The sequence below is a fragment of the Sciurus vulgaris genome (genome assembly GCF_902686455.1).
Source record: "Sciurus vulgaris genome assembly, chromosome: 10".
NCBI classification, from domain to species: domain Eukaryota; kingdom Metazoa; phylum Chordata; class Mammalia; order Rodentia; family Sciuridae; genus Sciurus; species Sciurus vulgaris.
The window spans coordinates 83,860,512-83,883,911 of NC_136470.1; the positions used below are offsets into that span (position 1 = coordinate 83,860,512).

General features: G+C 35.2%; 1 protein-coding gene across 2 annotated transcripts in view; it reads right to left on the bottom strand.

The window, feature by feature from the left end:
* TP63 (tumor protein p63) overlaps positions 1-23,400 on the bottom strand; it is a 264,007-nt gene that overhangs the window by 119,934 nt on the left and 120,673 nt on the right. The window contains exon 1 of one of the 2 annotated variants that reach the window (XM_079156029.1): positions 16,582-16,754. The exons of the other annotated variant lie outside the window; for it this stretch is intronic. Coding sequence (XP_079012155.1) covers positions 16,582-16,623 — 42 coding nt within the window. The 5' untranslated portion in view covers positions 16,624-16,754. Of the gene's footprint in view, positions 1-16,581; positions 16,755-23,400 lie in introns of those variants that run through there. 2 annotated transcript variants of the gene reach the window in all.

Genomic DNA, 23,400 nt, shown 5'->3' on the forward strand with positions numbered 1-23,400 from the left:
CACATTCCACTGCTGAATGCCACCTCCCCATTTGCTCTGCAAATAACTATTAATCTCTTTACACTTATCCCATGCTGACAAGAGCAGCTGTTTGTCTCGCCTTCTCTCCCTCTGACTTCTATAGCCCCTGCCCCTCTCCTATCCTCCATCTTGGGCTTCCCCTCCTGACAGGTGTGGCAGAACTACAGGTAAAGCAACTAGGAGAGGAAAATAAAACCTGAGGCCCAGGCTGGTACAGATGTGTCTTCCCACTGGCTGAAATAAAGCTCTTAGGTATCCAAGCCTGAGGCAACCGCCTGGGAAGGGGGTTGAAAAGATATTATTTGTGTTCAAGTTAAGGGTCAGTATACAAAGCACTCCCTAACGTCCTGTAGGAATCAGATAATGCACCCAAAGGCACGTGCTTCCCTACAGCAGTACAATTAGGGAGGCAGCCGTCCCTGACAAAAAGGACAAAGAAACTGGCGGAGCACTTTCTCGCAGGCAGTAAATGACTGTTGGGCCACCCCTTCCTCCGCCTCCTTGCTACAGGAAGGAACTACAGCTAATTGTGGGCTTGGACGAGAACAAAGAAGCAGGGGCCCTTGGAATGTTTTTTCCCCAATATATATAAAGAGAAAAGTTTGGGGCCCAGCTTTAAAAGACAGTGAGTAAACACTAACCCATTCTCCAAAGACTTAAGAGAAAGGGAAATTCCATTTACCAAAGAGTCACAAAGAAGACCCCTGCCACCACAGCAAAACTGAACTTACTGGGTGGCACCAAAGAGGCAGAAATTGTATCCAAAGCTCAGTAAGAGCAGGTGTCGATGGGTCTACTATTAAATGCCATATTTTAAAGTTCTTTATAATTTCAGGTAACTTAAAAACAGTGGGACATTTTCCTAATGCTAATGCTTCAATTCACATAATAAAGCGACATTTCTCAGTATTGCAAAAATTAGCTTATTATCCAAAATAAATGTGGGAAAGCACATTTCAATTTAAATGTTTTCAAACTAACATTTTAAAGACTGAACCTGAGCATTATTCTCAATTTTTTTAAGCATTAAACTAGTACTCCTAATTTAGTTCAGAATTAACACAAACAGCAAACACATCAAAGTAAGAACTATATGATTGGAAATCTACTTGAATACTTTTCTTAATGTACTAAAAATCAGTAAGTCAAAAGCCTGCCATAGGAAACAGTTCTTTGGAAGTTAATCATTTAAATATCTAGTTTGTAGAAAGGTTTGTATTTGCTTATATCTTTGATTAAAAGAGAGATTGCATGTTTTGACAAAGTATGATTATAGGCCAAGGGCCCAGCAACATAGCAAAGAATAACACGTGTTACCTACATAGGCCCAAGAAATAACTTTAAGTGTTCAATGCAAAAGGAATACACAGGCTCTCTTGTTCATCAATTATTAAGAATGTTGAAACAGTGATAGCAGGGCTTTCAGCAAAGCATATCACTCTTTAGGGGACAGTCTCTGTGTGAGTAACTCCAAGGTTTGAATCCACATGAAGCTAGCCCTCACCCAGGTCAGTGTGAATAATATCTACCTTTCATTTTTCACCAAAGCAAAGTTGGTAGCTGGAAGGCAGCACTACCTGGCCCCCTTCTTAACTGCTAATAATTTCATAAACACAGAGGGGAGAAAATATCAACTTGGATGTTAAGGCAATGCTTATTGACAATGACAAGTAAGAGTATCAGGGATTCAAACATAACACTTTCATACCAGCCATAAAAACTACCCTTGGAAGAACTCTGGCCCCACATGTATTTCTTATCTAACAAAGTGTACTAGAACATTTGAAATGAAAAGGAAGTAAATTCTCCCTTTCTATCGACAAGGTACCTTGATCTCAGAATAACCTAAGCACCCTCTGCAGGCATACAAATAATGAATGCATGACAATGTAAGATGCCTATTCTATCATATCTGAAAAAGGAGGCAATCTTCTTCCACAAAGTATGGGAGACAAAAATGAGTACAATTTGTCTAATAGCTACTATAATCCCCAAAAAGTAAAAAAAAAAATTCTCTGATTTCAAAAGATGCTTTATTTGCTATTAAAGAACTTTAAAATAAACTTGTTGCCTGGTCCTAGACTATCAAAAATATTTATAACCAGAATATATTCAAGTTCATCATAGACGAGGTGATCTTCCATAGGGTGGAAGCACACCTCGGTCACAGGGACTTAGCATATCCTAGGCCTCACAGAGCACCCTCAGAGTGTTCTGAAACATGGGTGTACCCAGGCCTGAATCTCAAAGCTGTTTGCTTTCACCATGAAAAAACATATAAGTATCAATTCCCTAACATAAGGAAGAGGGTTTTCTTCATTATTTATTTTGCACTCATAAGTTCTTTTCCATCATCTACAGACTAATCTGTTCACTAAATTTCAACTCAGATGCTGGGAATTAAAATAGCAATATAGAAGACATGATTTTCTGTTTGATCTTTAAAAGTATCCTATAAATATTGTTCCTCTAGTTTTATTTTATTTATTGTTGTCACCATTATTATCATAATCAGTATTATTGTATGTAGTACTGGAAATTGAACCCAGGGGTACTTTTACTGCCAAGCTACATCCCAACCCTTTACTTTTTCCTTTTTTATTTTGAGACAGGGTCTTCCTAAAGTTGCCCAGGTCAGTCTCAAACTTGCAATCTTCCTATCTCAGCCTCTGGGGTCACTGGGATTACAGGTGTACTGCACTATACCCGGCTCACTTTATTTTTTTCCTGGACTATGCCTTTTTATAATAAATTCTGAATATATTATAAGCCTGATTTTTCTTCTTATAAGTACCACCACAATGTGTTGGTGTATATCATTATAAACAAAATTCAATATTAAATAACTAGATTTATTCTTCCTTAAAGCTGATGGTTTAATCACATTCTTATAAAAGAATTGAACATCAAAAAGGAATTCCAATCAAGCCATTTGAAGAATGTAGTAGAAACAGGGACTTAAGTACAATTTGCATTCCTGAAAATCTCTCCACCAATTTATCTACATAAGAGAGAGACTATAAGTCCTCTATGACACATATTACTATGTGCACTAGCTAGTTTACAACAACATGGCAACAAAGTGAACACAGAGGGGTGAAATAGTAAGAGGTTAATTGAAATGGGAATGGGAACCAAAAGAGGGATAGGGGAGTTTACTGTTGGGATTTCCAATTGTCATTTATCTCAATTCAAATGGACCCTTGATACAGGAAACAATACCTTGTACTAATCTCATTGGGAAGAAACTGTATTTATAATCCTTGAGTGACGGTTAGATGAGACTAGGGAATGGAATAGTCTTCAGTAGTCTTACATTCCTCTACTGATCCTGGTAATGTGAGAGAACTCTGAACTTAGACTTGGTGACATGGAGTCCAAGACCCGACATTGGCACTATTGTGCTGTGTGCCCCAGGGCAATATAATTGAACCCCTTAGACCTCAGTTTCCTAAAAGGTAAAATCAATGAAAAATTGAGGAGACTGAATCTGATGATAGAATGTAAATAATATATCAGTTATAATACACAGTTAGTTCATCTGTGAGGTTACTTTAAAAAAAATGCCATGAGACCACTGTGTAAACAGGTTCATGAGATAACTTTTTTTTTTTTCTTTATACACAAAATGTCCTGAACAAAACTAAAACTCTACATCTCAGGAAGCATGTATGGTTTCCTCAGCTGGTATGACCTTTTACCTCGGGCTTCATGGAGGAGCTTTTGTGAACATTCTGGAGCCCCTTCTGGGAAAAGAAAACAGCTTTCTTCATGACCCTGGCTTTACAAAGTGTTCATTTGATTACACTCTAGCAGACAGTCCTACATTTTCATTCCCTAATATTAGCAGGATAGTGATTTTCAACAAGTACTGCCTAAGGGAGAAATATTTGTCATTTTTAAGTCTTCAACCACCTGCCCCACCTCAAAGAAAGATGGTTTGTTTTATGCTAGAATTAAACACAATTAACTTGAAGCACTCCCTTTGAGGTCAAGAAGATATTTGTATTCTGTCAAGTTAAAGCACCAACTTTCCACCTTAGAAAGGCATTTACCATCACATTTTTCTCAAAACCAGATTTTGTTAAAAATGAAGTATTCTACCTCTTTTGTCTTCTAAAATGATCCTAAAAGGTGAATGCTTAGAAGTTAAATAGATCCACACCCTATAATGAGCAAAATGTAAGAATAAAGCATTTAAGTACACAAACCTCTAGAAAGAGAGTAGGCAGAGGGGTTACAAGAATGTGTTATGTTCTTATAAAAAGTGTCAAGATTCCAAAAGGACTAAGATTCCATAACTTCGGAGAGAGTTCCCTAAAAGTCCTAACTGGCAAGCCAGAAAAAGTCAGCTAATCGTGTGGACAAGCATGTCAACAATTGAACTGGGATTGCAGCTCAGTGGTAAAGCACTTGCCTAGCATGTGTCAGGCACTGGGTTTGATTCTCAGCACTATATACAAATAAATAAATAAAGGTTCATCAACAACTAATAAAAATATTTTTAAAATGCTAATAATTATTACACATAGCATTTGAAAAGACAGGAATTAGGAAATCTATTGAAGACAAAGCATAACCCAAATGTAGTTAAATTACAATGTATAGAGCTCAATTAAGGAAAAGTAAATTTTAAATTTTAGGACTTTGGGAAATGCTCCCTTTCATCCATGATAAATGGACAAAATAAAAGAACCTCAACTCTGACATACATCATTATTTGCCAATCTAGTACAGTCTTAACAGAAAGCAGAAGTCTATTGTTTTAATATTCAATAAATTATTGATCCAGATTTTAGAGAAAAATATTCAGTTTCTGTTTACTCAAACAAAAAGTTATTTCTTGAAACAAAAATACATTTTCCCTATTTTGTCTTCTGAGCGCATTTTTCATCACTAGCCATCAATTATTTACTGCTTTATTTTGTACACATGGTAATGTCAGAAGAAACCACATAGTAGCAAACCTTTAGTGAAAGCTCAGCCTTCATATGGAAAATATATTCCATGACTGTAGAAGCTCAGCAATAATGCTTAGCTCATATTTAAAGTGAGTTTTAAATTGCCCTAAAATTAATAATAACAATTTGTTAGTGTATCTGTCCAATCTATTTCAGACAATATGATATAACACAATATAATGTGATTAACAGGTTTTCCTCACCATTAATGAAGCTGAAGACATATCAATTCCAATAAAATAATGAAGAACATTCAAGAATAAAAACACAAAAGTTGACACATACTTAGCATCCATATTCAAACTTTTCTGTAAGAAGAATTTTAGCTTTTTTAGCTGTTATAACTATGATTATCATTATTCTTACTGGGTCCTTACTGTGTGCCTTATAATATTGAAGTGCACTGCATTTTCAACTGTATTTACTTATTTTAATACTCAGGAGATAGGGATCATTATATCCCATGTCTTACATATATTTACAGATGAGGAAACTGAAGTACCACAAGATTAAGTAATTTGCCCAAGGTACTAACAAGAGGCAGAATGTGAAACCAGTAAATCTGGCTCAATTGCCGCTTTAGCGGCCTTCTTTCTGATTTCATGTGAATGAGAGTCACTCAAACGTCTGCCTGCAATTTTTATCTAAGAGTTTATATTAAAGGAAAGCACACCTCTTTTATATGTAAGATTTTTTGTTTCTGCCCATTGAAGACAGGGTATAAACTTTAAACTGTGGTTAAAATGGGTATATCTGCAGAGTTAGAGATCCAGCTCCTCCAAGCACCCACCTTCGGAAGCACCCCACTTGGATCGTGTCACTCTCAAGCTGGAAGGCCGGTCTTTAATGGTCTGGGAGGTGCAATTTGAACTCCCCTTCAGCAAATAGGGCTTCCTTAAGTTTTCTGAAGGTAAACTACTTTCCATCCTCAATTCTTTGGCAGATCTTGACTGTTTCAATTCTTCTTTAACTTTGCTTCAGTGTCATCTCCAGGAGCCTTCATTTCCCTGCCCAGGTAGATTACGCTCTTGTGTTTCACATTTTCATAGCACATTCCCTATGTATCACATAATCATAATTAAATCAGCTATCTGTATAAATTGTTTTCTGATGTTTGTCCTCTCTCATGGACAATTTAAGGGGACCATATCTGGCATATTTAGTGCTAAATCCCTAGTACCTGGACCCAATCTGAGATATAGTAGATGCTCAGGAAATAGTTCTAAAAAGAATAAATGAAAAACCCTAAAAAATAAAAGTCACTTTCAGAAAAGTATCCCTTTTATTCTCGAACAAATAGGTGTTGCTTTTTTTTAATCATGAAAAAAAGTGTCTGTCCAAATTAGATTTATCTCTTCATATATTATTATTGCCAGGTGAACATTACAGAGTATCCCCAAATAATCTCTAAGACATTTCCTTTGTGTTTTACTTTGTCTTGTTAGGTGGCAATGGTGCTTTTAGCTTTAGCTTTTATGGGAACTAGTAGCAGAATAGCCAGTCTTGTCACTCACGATGCAGTGAGTAATACCTGGTAGCTCACACCTAGCTGAGAAGTTATTAATAAGCTTCTACTTCCTTAAAATGAACACATATGCACTTTTGTGCCAAGGTAGTGTTTTTTACCTGATGATCTAGATTTTGTTTCTAATGCATCTAGGTCAGCAATAAGAATCCAAAACATTGTGGTCATATCATTCTTCATTTCCTACCAATGGCAACTGTGGCCAATGCAGGTTGCTTTGGAAAGAAATCACCTGGAAACACACTTAAGAGTGACATTTAGTTTCTTGTATATAGGCCACAAAATTGGGCCCTCCCTGTCTAATTTCCATGATTTTCTACCCAGTTAGCCAGAATTTAGCTTAGAATAATGACATAATTAATGGCTTACAAATGTATGTTTTGAGGAACTAAGATTATAGCTTTTCCAACTCACAAACCATTTCTCGGAAATGATATAAATTCATGACATCATTTCCCAGACTTTAAAATACACATTCAGAGGCCAAAATGGGAGCTTTTCTTTGCAAGGATACTGAAGCATGAAACAAGGAGTATGCTACTCGGTGTTAGGATTCTAAGTGTATTCGATTGAGGAACGCAGGTCAAGAGTTCTAATTACTTTTGCTTGTCATTTCCTGTTTGATTTTTTTTATTATATTTGAGGCACAGTTCTCAATTATTTAATATGCTTTGTAATTAGACATGGAGACTAACATAACATTGGAGTGTTCCTTGAAGCTGTAACTTTTAACGCAAAATAAAACTGAGGTTTGTAGCTGTGTGGAAGACATACCTGACTCTGAAAAGACCTTGAGCATTCATTTCAATCTGTTTACCCCACTATAAAGTAACAATCATCATCAGTTTAATAATCATAACAACTCATTAATGCCTTCAAGAAAAAAACAAAGGCTGGGATACTATGTTTAAGAACAAAACTCACTTCAATACTTCACAGGCATCCATCAGTAATAACACCAAAGAAAATAAGGGGAGAGTGTTTGCTAATCATCAGCTTATTCACCCAGATCAAACCACCCACAGCTCTGGTGATGATCGGGAGACATTCAGGGAACAAACTGTAATCAAGTAAACACTTTTAAAAAGTGATTACAATGCACGATAAAAATCTGATCTGTTTCCTTTTTTTTTTTTTTTGTAAAGTCAAACACATTCTCTATCCTCATGGGTATCAATTATGTGAAAGCAGCATACCACTTCACATTCTTTACCTTTTAGAGTACAAGTTCTTTCTTACTCAGTAAACTTCCTGTATTAATTTTTTTTCCCACTTGAAGTATAATGAAAATAAGACTGACTCATCATAAGGGGGGAAAAAAATCTTGCAAGATGTTGATGAAAACCATATAATTTTAAAGATTTGTTCCAATTAGTTATAAATGATAGTAGAATGTATTTTGGACATATTTTACACATATGGAATATAACTTCACATTCTCTGGTTGTACATGATATAGAATTACATTGTTTTGTGTGATCGTATAGGAACATAGGAGTAATGTCTGATTCATTCTACTATCTTTTATACCAACCCCACCCTTCCCTTCGCTCCCCTCTGTCAATCCAAAGTACTTCTTTCTTCCCCAAGCTCCCCCCCCCCTTATTATGAATTAGCATCTGTATATCAGAAAAAGCATTCAGCCTTTGGAAAATCATATAATTCTGTTCTCTGCAAAACATGCAGGTGAACAAGGCTTATGTAATGTGTGGGAGCACTTTACTTCTTTTTACACAGGTTAGTTATAGTCTCTCTTTAGTATGTAACATATACCATATGATATATTTCTTTCTGAAAATACCACTTCAAGTCACAACCCATGTTTGTCCTTAAGACATCCAGGGAACATTATAGGATACAGAGATAAATAGACATCCTCTACTCTCCAAGAGCCTTAGTCTAGGGACAGGAGAAAGCATCTTGGTATACAGAGAAGTAGAATGTGTACAGGGTAGAGATCTTATTATGAAGGGAGGGATCTGAGAAATCTTTAAGGCAGAACCTTAAGACTGGAAAGGACTTGACCTGGAGATAAATATTTAGATGTGGCAATGTTGAAGGAGTGAAAAAGGCAGAAAAAGAGTCTTCCCTGAAATTTCACTATTCTGAGTTTGAGTTTTGAAGCACTGGACATTGTTGAAGTAATTTCCCCTAAAGGCTTGTAAGAGCTATCCCTCAGTCAGTGTGGCCATTTCTCTCTGTGTGTCTTGGGGAGTCCTCCACCTTAGACTGGTGACAGTTTCATATGGTCTCTTTAAAAGTAATCAAGCCATTCCCCAAATATCTGATGTCGCGCTTTTAGAGGGTAATGGTTTTCCTTTTAATTCTGATTCCATCAATACAGTGACACTAATCCAGACTGATTTGAGTAAACAGGACACATTCCCCATTGTCTCTGTGATCTGAGAAAGATAAACTTGAGAAAGATCACTGCCTGGATTGGAAATGGCCCCCTTTGGGTGTTTTGCGCAAGCTTAAAAGGAAAAAGAAAATGCCTGTGCAGAGTTCTGTCCAAAGCGAGCTCACTTTTGAGGGTGGTAATTCTCATAGAGGTATTATACTAACTGCACCTATTAGTGGCTTTAGCACCCAATAAGAAAGTAGAACTGTTTCTTTTGTAGTGTTTCCAGAATGGCTGACAAGAGTGTTTCATAAATTTCCGCCTCTGGCAACACACCATAGCTTGACTCAAAAATTCTCTCTTTCAGCTTTTATAAAGATTTTTTTTAAGAAACTCAGGCAAGATGCTATCCTGATTACAAGTTTTGCATTGAAATCTCAATTTATCCATTTATGTACACACATCCACTGACATTCCAAAAATGCTTTATTCTTGCCAGTTATTTCCTCACCCTAGAACATGTGCTTTATCTTAGCACCAGTTGCTGAATTTTAAATGGACAGGTGAGCATTATCTGGTGAAGCCATCTCAGCTCAAATCTCTATGGCAGTCCAATTTTACATTGCCTTTAGTAAAGAAACTTGGACAATTTTATTTATAAATCACAGTGTAGAAAGTCATGCATTATCAAACTAAATATATTTAGAAACAGATTTTCAAATATTTTTTTCTTCTTTTTGTAGAAAGGAATGTGTTTTGAGTAGTGTAGATGTGTTACATTAGCACACTAAAAAGAGAATCAGAGGTGGAAAAGTCTAAAGCACTGTTTCTGAAAAGTATAGACAATTCAATTTAACTACTTATTCAAATGAAGCTGAATAGCAATGTGGCATTTGTAAAAATAATGGTTTCCATAATGTCTGCAAAGAGTGAAAAGCAGAACAATCATATACTAAGACTGGATACTTTTAGAATCTGTTTTGTTCAAGTGGAGGAACAGGTTGGTAAGGAAGAAAAAGAAATGAGATACAAGCTTGGATGTCTCCCTGTTTAATCAGCTTCCTCCTTCTACCCATTCTCTTTGGCTTTAAATCAAATCAGTGACCCCAAAACTACTGCTGCCACCTATCTGTGACCCTGGCCTGCCTTAGCCTATTAATGCCCTCTGGAATTGCCTGTTTTCTTCCTGGGTGAGTCCATGGAAATGAAGGAAGCTGTGCCAGGAGAGGATGCTAATGTGGGTAAAGACATGTGCTCTCCTGATATTTCCCTTCAAATATGAAGTCTTAAAAATTATTTATTGTTCCAAAATGATATTCTAAAAATTTTTGACAATGATTTTTCATTTGTGATACGGAGGTCTTTGTTGCTGTTGATGACTTAATATGATGGGATTGTTTTTTGTTTGTTTAAAGAGTCATTCATATTTCTGTCACAACATTACTTCCCAGTGGGGATTCTCATTTTGAACAAATGCCATACTTTAGCTCCAGCATTACTACTTGCATTTAGAGCAGTGACCAGAGAAAAAGGTTTTTTTATCCTATATCTAAGATGAATATTTAATGAATAAAATTAACTCCTAATTAACAAGAGAATCAGCCGACTTTTGTTCCTAATTTCAATTAACTTTAAAACATAAACAAGGCTTAAAAAGGATAAGATGCCTTATTGGTCTCTGGTAAAGTCTAAGAAACTGGAGCAGGAAATCCTCTACTTCTCCCAGTCCAAGCAATCATTTGGGCTCATAAGATCTTCATTCTCCCTGTATTAGGCCCCTTTTTGTCCCTACAGAGTGCCAACACAAGTTTAGAATCTTGAATTCTGAGTACCGTCCATGCTTTAAAAACACAAAGGTCCTAACCTCTTAATAAGATAACAGCCCCTACCATCTTGTATTGCTGTTTTAATGGAAGCTTTCCTTTTTGCCATACATATTAAATGCATACCAGTGTTTAACTCAATACTTTCCCTTTTCAAATAAATATACTATGTTCTTTCATCTGATCAGCTACAGTTTTATTTGTAGTTGTGTGTGTGTGTGTGTGTCTTCATTAATTTCTACCTGCTACACAGAATGGCCTTAATTCTCTCCATTCTCAGATGAATTCTGGTTCTCTAACCATATGAAATATGACCTTCATCATAGAGCTTAAACTCTGTTTCTCTGTTTACAACCTCTGGTGTCTCTTACTAGTCCTATTTTATACTGGAGTCATTTATGAGCATCTTACATCCTCCTTTGATTGGTGGATTCTCCAAGATTCAAGGCTAAAAGGCACACTTTTCTACTTTCCTCATCATGCCCATCACCCAGACTATTTCATGAGCTCTCCAGCAGTGTTGGGTTGTAAGCAAATGTTTCTTACAGGGGAGAAGAATCATCTAAATGGTTCATGGCTGGTATATCAAAATCTTCATATTTGGTTACAGGCAAAGTTAGACTACTTTTTCATTTTGGAATGGTGTATTGGGGAAAAGAATGAAACAAAGAATGGCTCTTATTTTTAAAGTAATCAGTAATTTGTTTGAACTGGGATATTTTTGAAAGTGAAAAGAGATGTACTAATAATATGCTGGAACAGCAGGTGTAAATAAGTACAAACTAAGACCAACAGTTCCCAATTTATCTATGGGAGGGACCATCAGTTAAAGAGAGCTATGGGCAGAAAACATGAGTTGTGTGAGTTCTTTGAAACAATCCATTCCTCCTTTTCTAAAAGTTTCCAAAAAAGTAATGAATATTCCTGCAAAAAATGGCAGCCAAAGACCAAGTGGAGAAATGCATTTTTTATATTTCTAAGTAGTCCTAGAGTTAACTAATTTATCTTCCCCAAGAGCCCTCTAACAGAGCAAATCACACCACTCCTCTCTGCAGAGTCCTTCTGTTGTGTCTTTGACACCGTATTAAACACATTCTCAGTATTGTAGTCCACACTGAAACACTCTTATATTACATTTTTCTGACTTTATTTCCTAATTATTTTATATTTTCAAATTGGATTGGAGCTAGTTGACATTCTAAGTGCACAAGCCATCACTCAGCCCCTGTGCCTCTACTGTTTATTTCTTTACCTGAAACTCTCCTTCTCTCTCATATTTCAAGGAATCAGAAATTTCTACCTCTCCTTCCAAGTGCAGTGGCATCTTACATATTTATGTGGATTTTTTTTTTTTATCTTCCTACTTAGAGACTTTCTTCTTTTCTTGCTTGCTTGCTTTATATGGCTCACACTTCTCACATGACACGATCTTCCCTGGGTTATAATTGTATGTATATGTATAATTGGCTTATTCCCACAATGAACTATAAACTTCTCAGTATAGAAGTATTTTTAATCATTTTTAGGACCAAACATCACATACATAACTGGTGTTAAACATTTATTTGAGAAGAATAAGCAGTTCTTCTAACTTGTGTTTCTTCTCAATACTACCTCAAATGAATAATGACAAAGCATGACTAAACTAAAAAGTATAAGTGAAAATTATAAAATATTCAGATAATGGACACATTAAAGAGTCATATTTTATTATTTTCTTGAGCCTCTGAAATGTGTTTGAAAAGATTAGAATTAAGATTAATTTTTAGACCAACTTTCTTCTCTTGACAATTCAACCTATTGCTTTCCAGACCAAAATGTTCAACCCTACTGAGAACATAGGCTCTCCTAAACTGACACTGAACAATGACACTGTTGTCAGATACCTGACCTTTTACTCATTACACATCAAATGAAAATTGGCAGTCCACTGGACTTGCAAATTTTTTAATCTTCAAAATAGTAAAGCTTAATAGCAATTACAAGATAAGTTCTTTTTCACTGGGATATAATTTGGTTATCTCTGCTCATTCTTCCTTAACATAAGAAGTTAAAAAAATATTTATTAGGAGAAAAAGTTTGATTTGATCATCATAATCTGAAGGGAAGATTTTTTTACCTATATGTTTCTCCTACCAGCTCAGGTCCCACCCAAAGCAATCACATGAACATCAAAGAAAGCTAGAGTGCATTTGTGGCAACACATTTCTCAACCATTTGACCCAAATCCTTCCTTGATAAACAAATCTTGTGAACCTTAGAGACATACACCCTTAAGCAGAGAACAGAATCTAAATTCTCTATATGCACATCATCTAAGAGGTTGACAAGTTTGTGTTCAGAAATAAATAGGATAAAAAAGCAACCAGTACATATATACATATATATATATAAATATAATTTTTTTTGGTTGTTACAGATGATCTGGCATTTATTCATGCTGTACTTTCTATACCTCCGTTGAGGATCACTGCCCTCCTAAGAACAACCAAACATACTTTCATTTATCTAGATAAAGAATAAGTGATTCATTATCACCAAATCATTTTTCCAATAGTAGTGAAGGAAGGTACGATCTATGATCTGCAATCTAAGATCTCTTTCTCCCAGTCCCCTCTCTGCTTGAGGGCACCCAATTGGAAAACAAGCAGTGTAATCTAATGCCACAGCCTGGAGTTAGGGATGCAGCCTGGTTGACACCTGAATTAAACCTGCAGTTTTTGCTTCTTGCCCACTGCTGTTTTTACGAGGAGGCTGAATATCTCAGGAGTACAACATGAGAAAGCTTAAGATAATGCATTTAGTTAGCAAACACAGTATTAAGAGAAAAATCACTCCCACTTAAAACAAGATGGTTCAGCCTGTATGAACAGTACTGGGGGTAGGAAAGGACTATCTCACTTGACCATGTAGGCCCAGAGGTCAATTAAATGACAATGACCTGGACTCAGAGCTCACATTGCTACCTCAGCACTTTTGCTCTGGCATTCAACTAGCTTTTCATAATGGGTTTTCCACAGAATCTATTTTGGAGCATCCACTATGAATTGCAACAGCCTTCTTTAGGGCCTTCAATTTCTCCTTAATATTGTGGAGAGAAGTGTTAATAAGCAGAACTCAATCTATTCCTAGAGCATCTTTCAAATATAGAAAGAAAAATCACTAACTCCAATTTGTAAGAGGAAGTGTGTTGGTGTAGGAACCTTGAATTCTACTTAGGATCATAATTATTAGACAAAATGTCTTTCCTTCTTCATACAAAATCCAGATGAGGACTTCTGGTAAAGATCTCTTCTAAAATGGAGTTTGGGTGTCTGTTGCTCACATTCACACATGTGTGTACACATATTCACACATGCACACCACCAATCCAACCTAGGTTTTTTTTTTTTTTTACTTTTTTTTGGCAAGAAAGTGGAACTAAACTCAATCTGTGAAGAAACTCCTTTTTTTTGGAGCATGTCTTTCTCCAGGTCTGAGCTGGGTCCCAAAGCAGGCAGTGGGTAGCAGGGCCCACATTAGAACCTCTGTAACCCCAGGGTAGAACCTCAAGCCCAGCTTGTTACATCCTGCCCAGAGTTTCCTCCCTTCCAGACCTTTTCCTGCTCATTACAATTCCCCCCATCCAGCTCTGTTGGAGTGATAAAAACTGAAAAATTGTGAAAAAAGGGAAGTAGAGGAAGAATACGGTTCTTATGTCACTTTTTACTCATCAACTCAAAGAAATTGCTTGCAACTTAAACCAAATAATTACTTGAAGTCAGAGAATACACTGTAGTTTTCAAGTAATTTTGACTCTTGTGGGACGTTTCTAAGCCTCTTTTTATTCGTAACCTGCCAATTTTGTAGAAATTCTTATGGAATAATAGATTTATTTCTGTATTGATTGATGCTAGTAAATATGAATCCCCAAACAATATAACTTTTGCATTTAATTTCAGGATTCTCAGGACCATGAGGACCCAGGAATTCCGTATACTATTATGTAGAGTTGCATTTGTATAGAGGATTGGTTATGAAAGCACACTGTGCATGGAAAAGAAAACTCCTCCTAAGAACTAGAACAGAACCTGTTCACAATACACTGGCGGAAAGATATGAAAATCATGAAGTAAATACACCAAAAGACGCAGGGAGGGAGGAAAAATTCAGCCATATTTTTTCATAGATTCCTCGGTGCACTTAAGCTAGCATTCCAATAGGAACAGATAAATGCTGCCTTTTGAGCTCCTGACCACACATTTACCTAAGCTTTTGAAAACAAACTTTTGTAAAGGTATTTTCTTTCATCATAAGAATGCCATATTTTCATATACAAACAACACTTTGCCTCTACCTACAAATATCTTCTAATCACAGTGTTCATGTAGTTTTTTCATGACATTATATCTCATTTTAAAAATAGCATTTTCCCCACTTTCTACATCCTGAGCTTTTCTTATAGATATCTCTGAACCAATTTTGCTTTTCTTTTATAAAACTTAGATACATAGTCAGGTCTTAGACTGATTTTAAATGCTATGTAAAATAGCTCATGAAGAAAGGCATATGTAATAGACGATCTTAATGATTGAAAGTGAGCAAAATTGGATCCAATAGAATACAAAATAATCATAAAAGTTATCACCATTTTAAAAAAATTGTTGATGATTTTAAGCTTTCAACTAACTTTTAAGCTAACTTTCAATATTAAAGCAAACAAGAAACTCAAGTTTCTCTACTGAGGACAAGTAAGACTGCTTGAATGTTTTAAAGGAAAATAGACACTTCCTTTTCCTTCTTCAGATAACTTGATATTTCCCCAGTTATATTTACACAGTTCAGGTGTCTAGACAATAGCATGGTCAACGTGATAGTGCCGGCCCTGCTCCGTTGCCCTCTGTTCACCTCTTCCCTTTGCGATCTGAGCTGGAGTACTATGCATTTTGTTTTGATTTTTAAGGAGCTCGGTTTGAGTACTCTAGCCTACTTTTCCAAGCATTCACCTGCAAGCATTTTCATCGGAAACACTGAACTCGCCACAACCAGCACCCCCAATCTGATTAGTGTCAACACAGCTGCCCTATTCTGAGGAATGTAAACTAATATTGTTGTTAGACCTCCTTCAACCTTAGGAAAACTTCCTCAAAGCCTTACAGTCTCTTCAGGGTTTTTTTTTTTTCCTCCTATCCCTTTGCCGGGTGATTTAAATCCCTAAGTCAAACTTAAGAAATCAGAGAATCATCCAATTCCTTAAATAAATCTTGACTGCTATGATAAACATATACATGTATGCATGTGTAATATTTAATAATGCACTTGCTCTGAGAAAACTCTGTCATTACAAACAGTAAACATCCAACTCAATCACAAGACAATAGGTACACTACTAAAAACTCTTCAGGACTTAAGTGGTCTCTGGATTGATCAAATTAAAATGAAGATGACTTTCAAAAAAAAATCTCATCTGATTATTTGAAACAAGCAAACAAACTTTTCATTGCTTTTAGGATGAACTCCGGCTATAGAACTAAGACATAGCCAACTAATTTATTTCCCTCATACATCAATATAAGCCAGAGCAGTCAATCCAGTGTATCTAATAGAGTGTGATCTGCTTTAGCAGTCTGTCTTAAAAGGAGTGGTTTTCTAAATTCCTGAATATTGGATTTCTTCAAATACACAATGCTAACCCAGAAATTTTTCTTTCCCCTTTTGCTCCTACAGGTTCATCTCCTACTTAAAAGAAAAAAAAAAAAAAAATCTTACAGCCCCTACCACAAAACATTAATCAAGAAAAGGAGATTCCCATATACAATCTGCAAAAGCATTACGTTGGGTGACCGAGAACCGCAATATCTAAGTTTTTATATAAAAAAACTAAAAATAAAAAGCATCTCTAAATGAAGTGCTGAAATCTCAAATCCTTACCTCACTAAATTGAGTCTGGGCATTGTTTTCCAGGTACAACATGTTAGCTGTAAGATTGATCAGTGCTGCTGTCCTCTCTTCTGGTTCCAGGATTTTGCCAACCCCCCCACCCCCTCTGAGACCCTTACAGTATGAATCTACTAAAGAAGATAACAGAACTCAGGTCCCTCTCTCTCTTTCTCTCTCTCTACATACTTTTAGGTTCCCTAATATATACCCAACTATAGGCATGAGGGGCGGGACTCTTCTCTTTACCTGTCCAATCCATCAACTTCCACCTGGACTCCTCCACTCCAATGGAGTGAGGCCTCTCCCATCTCATTAAGTAGTTAGAATTCCTTATCACCAATCTTTAAAAGAAAAAGAAAGAAAGAAAAAAAAAAAAAAAAAAAAAAAAAACAGGAAAGAGACAGACAGGTAAAACTTTCCCTGTCTCTTTCATAAGAAAGTGCACTCTCTCCCCAAAACAAAACAAAATCTTCCAAAGAACCCGAACACCACCAGGACTTACGGGAGGCATTTCAGAAAGTTATTTTATACTTTACAACTGGAGAGTAAAATGTTAGGGGAAGTTTTTGAAGTTTATTTTATTTTTTTTTTCCTTTCTCTTCTTTTCTTGACTTTAAAGTCTAGATTTAGGGTTTTCAAGAATGACCAAACAAATTTAGAAATTCAGGGAAAATACTAAAATCCACTGTTATATTTCCTAAATAAAAAAATCAAAATGTGCTGCCTGAAAACTGGAAATTTTCCACCTATTCTCTCCTGAGATGTCAGTGGTTTCATACCAAGCAATGCCAATAAAGCAACTTCATTTTCTGAGAATGTTTCAATCACAATTTAAACCATTGGTCCCATTGCCTTGTAAAAACAATAATTATCCATATTACATGCAGGAAATAGAAATCCTTGGAGATAAGTCTAGTTTCAAAAAAGCTGCTCTATTTGAATATTTATTTTCTCTATTTTATTGTACTTAATTTTTATTAAGACTCAGACAATATTATTTCATGTAAATAAATAAATTGAGTATTTACATGATGCCTCTATTGAAATGATTAATAGAATATATCCTAAACATGACAGATCTATTAAACTTTTGCCTTAAAAATGTATTTACATAAATACATAGAAACGCTTATGTAGGATCTGGCCTTGGTCACCATGATTTAGTAAAGATGAAATATACACTAATGTTATGTGAATTATTAAAATACTCTTTCATTATGCTCAGTATTTGGATTCAGTTAGATTTATATCTATCCTTTACCCTCTAATCAGGAAGCCAATTCCCTCGGTTCTGTCTGAAACTTACAAATGGCTAATATTATTTTTTCCAAAACTTAGAAGATAGAAAGATTAGAAGAAAATTAGTAATCAGAACAGATTAGTACATAGCTTTCAGAAATAAAGTTTGTAAATATGTTTATACTCTTGGATTTCCTTCTCCTTAATTGAACTTTGGCATCCATAAAATGCATGCATATAAAGGATGATATGGTCATTGGGATAAAAGTTATTTTAAGTTTCCTGAATTACTGTCAATAATACTGCTGCTGCTTTTCTTTATGAAATATTTGCTTTTATATAATTTGATCTCCAGTATCCAAGAACATAAAAATATATAAATATGGCTACACACATTTATATGACATGAAACATTCATTTCTTCACTCAAATATTAAGAATGATCTCTCTTTTACCTGCAATTAAACAAATGAACACTAGCTAGAAAGAAAAAAAAAACCTGCCAAATATTTGCACCATGTATTTTAAATTTATACCCATTGGCAGCTTAAGGGGCAATAGCAGAAAGCCGAAGCCCGCTTCCTTAAAACTGTGCTCTATTACAGAGTCTTGAAAACTTAGATGACCCAGAGAATCACCCAAGGTTCTTTTTAAAATGGGTACTTGGACCTAGCCCCCATCCAACTGAATCAAATTCTCCAGAGCTGCAGAACCCAAAATGGTGTTTTATATAGCTTGCTAGGCAGTCCTAAGTAAGTCAGGCTTTGGGGTCGGTGCTCTAGAGTAGATACTGTTAGCACAGCTGTCCAGAAGGTCATTATTTCATTGCCTTATTTTTATCCCTCATGGAATAGTGTAACCATTTCAACCCCTAAATTCAAGGTCTCTAGTGTTGATGATACACTATCAAAATATTAAACTTCAGTTTTCACAAAGTCAAGATTCCCAGAAAGTGAAAAAGTCAAATTCCTTCTATGTATCAGCTCAGCAAGAACAAATCTGACTACAGTCTTGATCAAACATAAATCTACCAAGATTTCAGACAAACTCTCAGACGATATAGTACTGTGACTCCTTGAGGACCACAGGTAGTTGAAGAGAAGAGCACTGGACTGGGAATTAGAAAATATGGGCCGTGTTCCCAGTTCTGCCTTCAGCTAGGTCTATGCCCTAGGGGCAAGTTACTTAACCACTCTGGATTCAAATTCCTTATTTGCGAAATGAGGGGCAGAACTAAATTATTTCTTAAGATTATTACTAAGATAAGGGTCTATATCTTTGTCCAAAATTCAAAGAAGTGACTTAGAGGATTACTTATGTTTCTCTTATTTTACTTTGATATTTACCCCTCAATTTGCTCATCTTCATATTGTATGAATAAAATAGTCAAGTTGCATAGCTACTTAGATACTTAAATGCCATAAAGCAAAAAGGAGCAATATATTGGTACAAATATTGTTGTTGTTGTTGTTGTCTGTTTTGATTGCTTTGCCTTAAAATGAAAAATTAGCTAATAGGCTCTATAAATTTGAACTTAACACAAACATTCTCATAAGACTTAATTAAACTACATCTTATAATGTATGGTTTCTGAATTAGTGTGAATACTTCATGGAAGTATCATGCATTTATTTGAGCATGAATTTACAAATAAAATAACAATACTCTGTGCTCACCACACAACAATGCTTATCCATGGATCTCAAAGATTTAGTAATGTGTATTCATTTTCGCAACAACAGTGATGTAGGTAAGTACTATTATCCACAATTTGCAAATACTTGAACAAAATAAAATGTCTTCTGTGAATGTCCCAAACCCTCAGGAGTCAAAACAACTCTCTTAAGAGTTTATAACTTTCCATTCTCAGCTATTTCTCCAGACGACTTAAAGATTCTTGGCCTCAGAATTAAGGGTCAGTAATGTTCCCTGGATGAAAATATCATTGGTATAAATCCACAGCTTTGGAAACAGATTTCTTAGATGTGAGATTATCATGTATTTTCCAGAAATAGCAAAATGTTAATATTTTACTGAGAATCCTTCTTAACAGTTTTTAGTTCTTTATCATAAATGTTACTAATATTTTTTCTTTCCGCATATATCTGACCTTTCTAGAACATGTTACTGTGGTTTGCTTTTGGTACAGAAAATTTATAATTTTTTTCAATAATCAGTTTATTATTTTTCTTTTTATATGACTTATTGGCTTTAAGACAGGTCCGAAAGGCCTTTCCTAACCCACTGTTATAAAGTACTACAAATATATTACAGTGTTAGAGAATTGTTTTTTAAAATATTTTTACATGCCAATTTTCTAACTTGCCAGAATTCATATTTGTATGAGAAGCAAAGGAGGAAGCCTACTACCCATGAAATAAATGATTTTCATCATTTATGGAGTAATATGTATTTTTTCCCTAATTTGAAATGCCATCTTCCTCATATACCAATGTCAAGGGTTCCATATCATATTCCTCGGTGAGAAAGCTAAGCAAGTATATGAGCCCTTGGCACCCAAGGTATTTATCTGAAGCTCCTAATTCATACCATGTAAGGTTGGATAGGGAACGACTTTAAACAAGCAACATTCTAGAAAGGGGTGGATGTGATTTTGTGCTCTTGTCTATGCCTGCATTCAGGTGGAGGAAGGGAAATGCTGAGGTTTCATGAATTCAAGTAATGTAGATAATGGGCTTCCTCGTGATGAGATTAGTTCTACTGAATTGAAAGAGAGGTGAGATTAGAAGAGGCCAAGGGTTTGGGTAAATTTGGCTAGGATCAGGTAGTTATTAAAAGAAACAAAAAATTGGTGACCTGCTTTTATAGCAACAGTTGAAACTCTAAGAAATAATGTGTAGCTAGGGCTAAATAAATCACTCCTTCTATGCTTTAACCAAAAATCTACCTGAGGGAGGTAGAAGGAATACACCACATCATCTCCCCTGTCCTGCCTTCTAGAGCTCCCTCCTCATGACCTTGTCTTTCCTAAAGAGCAACTCTGATCATGTCCCTCCCCAGGATGCCCTGATACCAGTGGGAGGAAACCGACTACTTAGACAAGGATTCAAATGCCTTCAAAATGTCACCCCAGACTACTCTCTGTTTCCTATATTCCTTTCTGGGTACTACATGTTGACCCCAGCTGACTATTCCTGTCCCTCTGCTCAATCTGGTTTCTGTTTTAGATGCCTTCATTCTCTTTACCTGATGTAGTAAAACATTTTTTAAGTTCTTTTAATGCTACACTCATAAGGACTTTTTCAATTCCCTGGCTGAATTTAAATCTTAGTCTACATGAATGTTTATAAAAGCAGTAATAAATTTCTACCTTTCAGCACAAAAGATTGTATACTTGTCGGTCTCCCTCATCAGACTATGAGCCTACTGAAGGGAGAGTGGATTTCTGTTTATATCACACTTAGCATCTAAAGCTCAATGAATATAAGTTTAATTAGAACAGTTTAATTTGTACAAGGAAGAACTAGAAAGTTAAATAGTACATTCTTTCCCAAAGTTTGTTATGGACAGATACTTCAGAGATGCCTTTCCTTTAAGAAGCTAAGCATGGTATCTAATTAAAATAGAAGAGAGAAAAAATGATGCTTTCTATCCATCCATGCTCAGTATCTCAAAACTCAATAATTATTTGTCAAAAGAGAAACTTGTCAGCAGGATAAACCTGTAATTGTCAAAAAGAGGTTGGGGTTTTTAGAGCATGTGTGAAAGATCAGAATTGTGGGGACTTTCCAAGCTGCTGCAGAACAAAATCAATTAGATCCTCTTTAATGTCAGCTACCATTAAGTTAAAGGATGATCAGCAGAGCACACTGAGTAACTTTTGAAGCTCTGATCTTCCCTGAGCTAAGTGATTTACTTTGCCTCTTACCTCACATGAGTGACAAAAATAAGCATTTGTGGAAGCTACTGAAGGCAACTAAATTAATTCACCAAATCAATTTTTTCTGTAGTCCAAAGCTAAATTCCAAAACAAGATATAGTACCATGTTCATTTTTAGGATCACTGGCTAGGAAAGAAAAATGAGTTTGGTCCTCAGTCTCACAGCTGTACTCAAGTTACAGCGTTTTATTTGTGTGAACGTTCAAGGAAAAGTAAAATAGTGGACAGGGTTTAGATTCTCTCTCTCTGAAGTTTTTATGAGTTGAATGCTCTTCAAAACACTTTACATATATTAAGCTCACTTAATTCTCATAAAAATTATGATTTAAGGCTATTTTTATCATCCTTTCAGAGACACAGAGATGTAGGCTGATACCAAGTGGTGAAGTCAAGAAGAGAATCCACACACAGACTGTGCTGTTTGATTAGATAGCATCTTCATATCCCCCCAATCCTGTCCATAGCAGCCTAGCAGCTCATTTCCCAGAGAGCTCACGCTATGATTATAATAGTAACAATATTTTTACTTATATTTTTACTACTTCCATGGATTTAGATAATGCTTTGTTTTTAAAGGGTTCTAAAACAGCCTGAGTAAATAAATGCAGAAATATACAGAGACACACATTTCTTCACATTGATTTTCAATATGCATTTTTTTAAACTAGATTACAAAATAATGTGATATTTAGAAGTAAAAAAAAAGAGAAAAATTCAAATTAGAAATAAAAGCTAACTGTAAACCTACCACTCAGAATTATTGTCAAAAGTTTCCATTGGCATCCTTCTATGTTTATGTATGAAACACATTAAGATCACATGCAATATAATTTTTTGTTAGTTTTCACAGTATTATGGCCACTTCCTTTTAAAAATATTCATGCAACTAAAAGGTACTGGTTCAAATATTGGGGACTTCAATCACTAGATGGGTTCAATCCCAAGGTATTAAAAAAAAAAACCAAAATACATTTGAAGGAGGATAGCTATTATAGTACTGAGGATAATATTTTCCAACTTTATAAATGAAAAGTCTTGTTTTATATTAACTCCTGATTGCTAGTGAGAATAACTGTGTTTCAATATATTCATTAGTTCTTTGCATTTCTTCATTAAACTATCTATTAATATCCTTTGCCTTCCCCCCAACCTCTGTCCCATTGGATTAGTACTGCTTTCTTATTAAAAATATTAAGACTGAAAAGTTTGTCAAAACCTTCTAGGTTATTTTCTTTTTATTATAAATACAAATATGCACTCTGATTATTACATAAAAATGACTTTTTTTAGGATTTAACACATGTATTATTTGTATATAGCATAAGTATATTATTTCCAACAGAAAACATAAGAGTATGTGGAATATAGTACAGTCATATGTTCCAGAACCTGTAGGTAACCACTATTAAAAGTTTGATATATTCTCTGCCAGAGATGCATATATTATATACAATTATATATGCTTTATAAACTGAATATATACTATTAAATATTAAAGATATATTTTGTTAAATGTACATATATGTATTCATATACACAAATGTTTATTATTTATTTGTATATGTTCATGAATACACCTACTTTTAAAAATTAACCTGCTAATATGAGTACCTTTCTAGGTCACTAACCATATTTTCAAAACCAACATTATGATTTTAAATTGCTACATA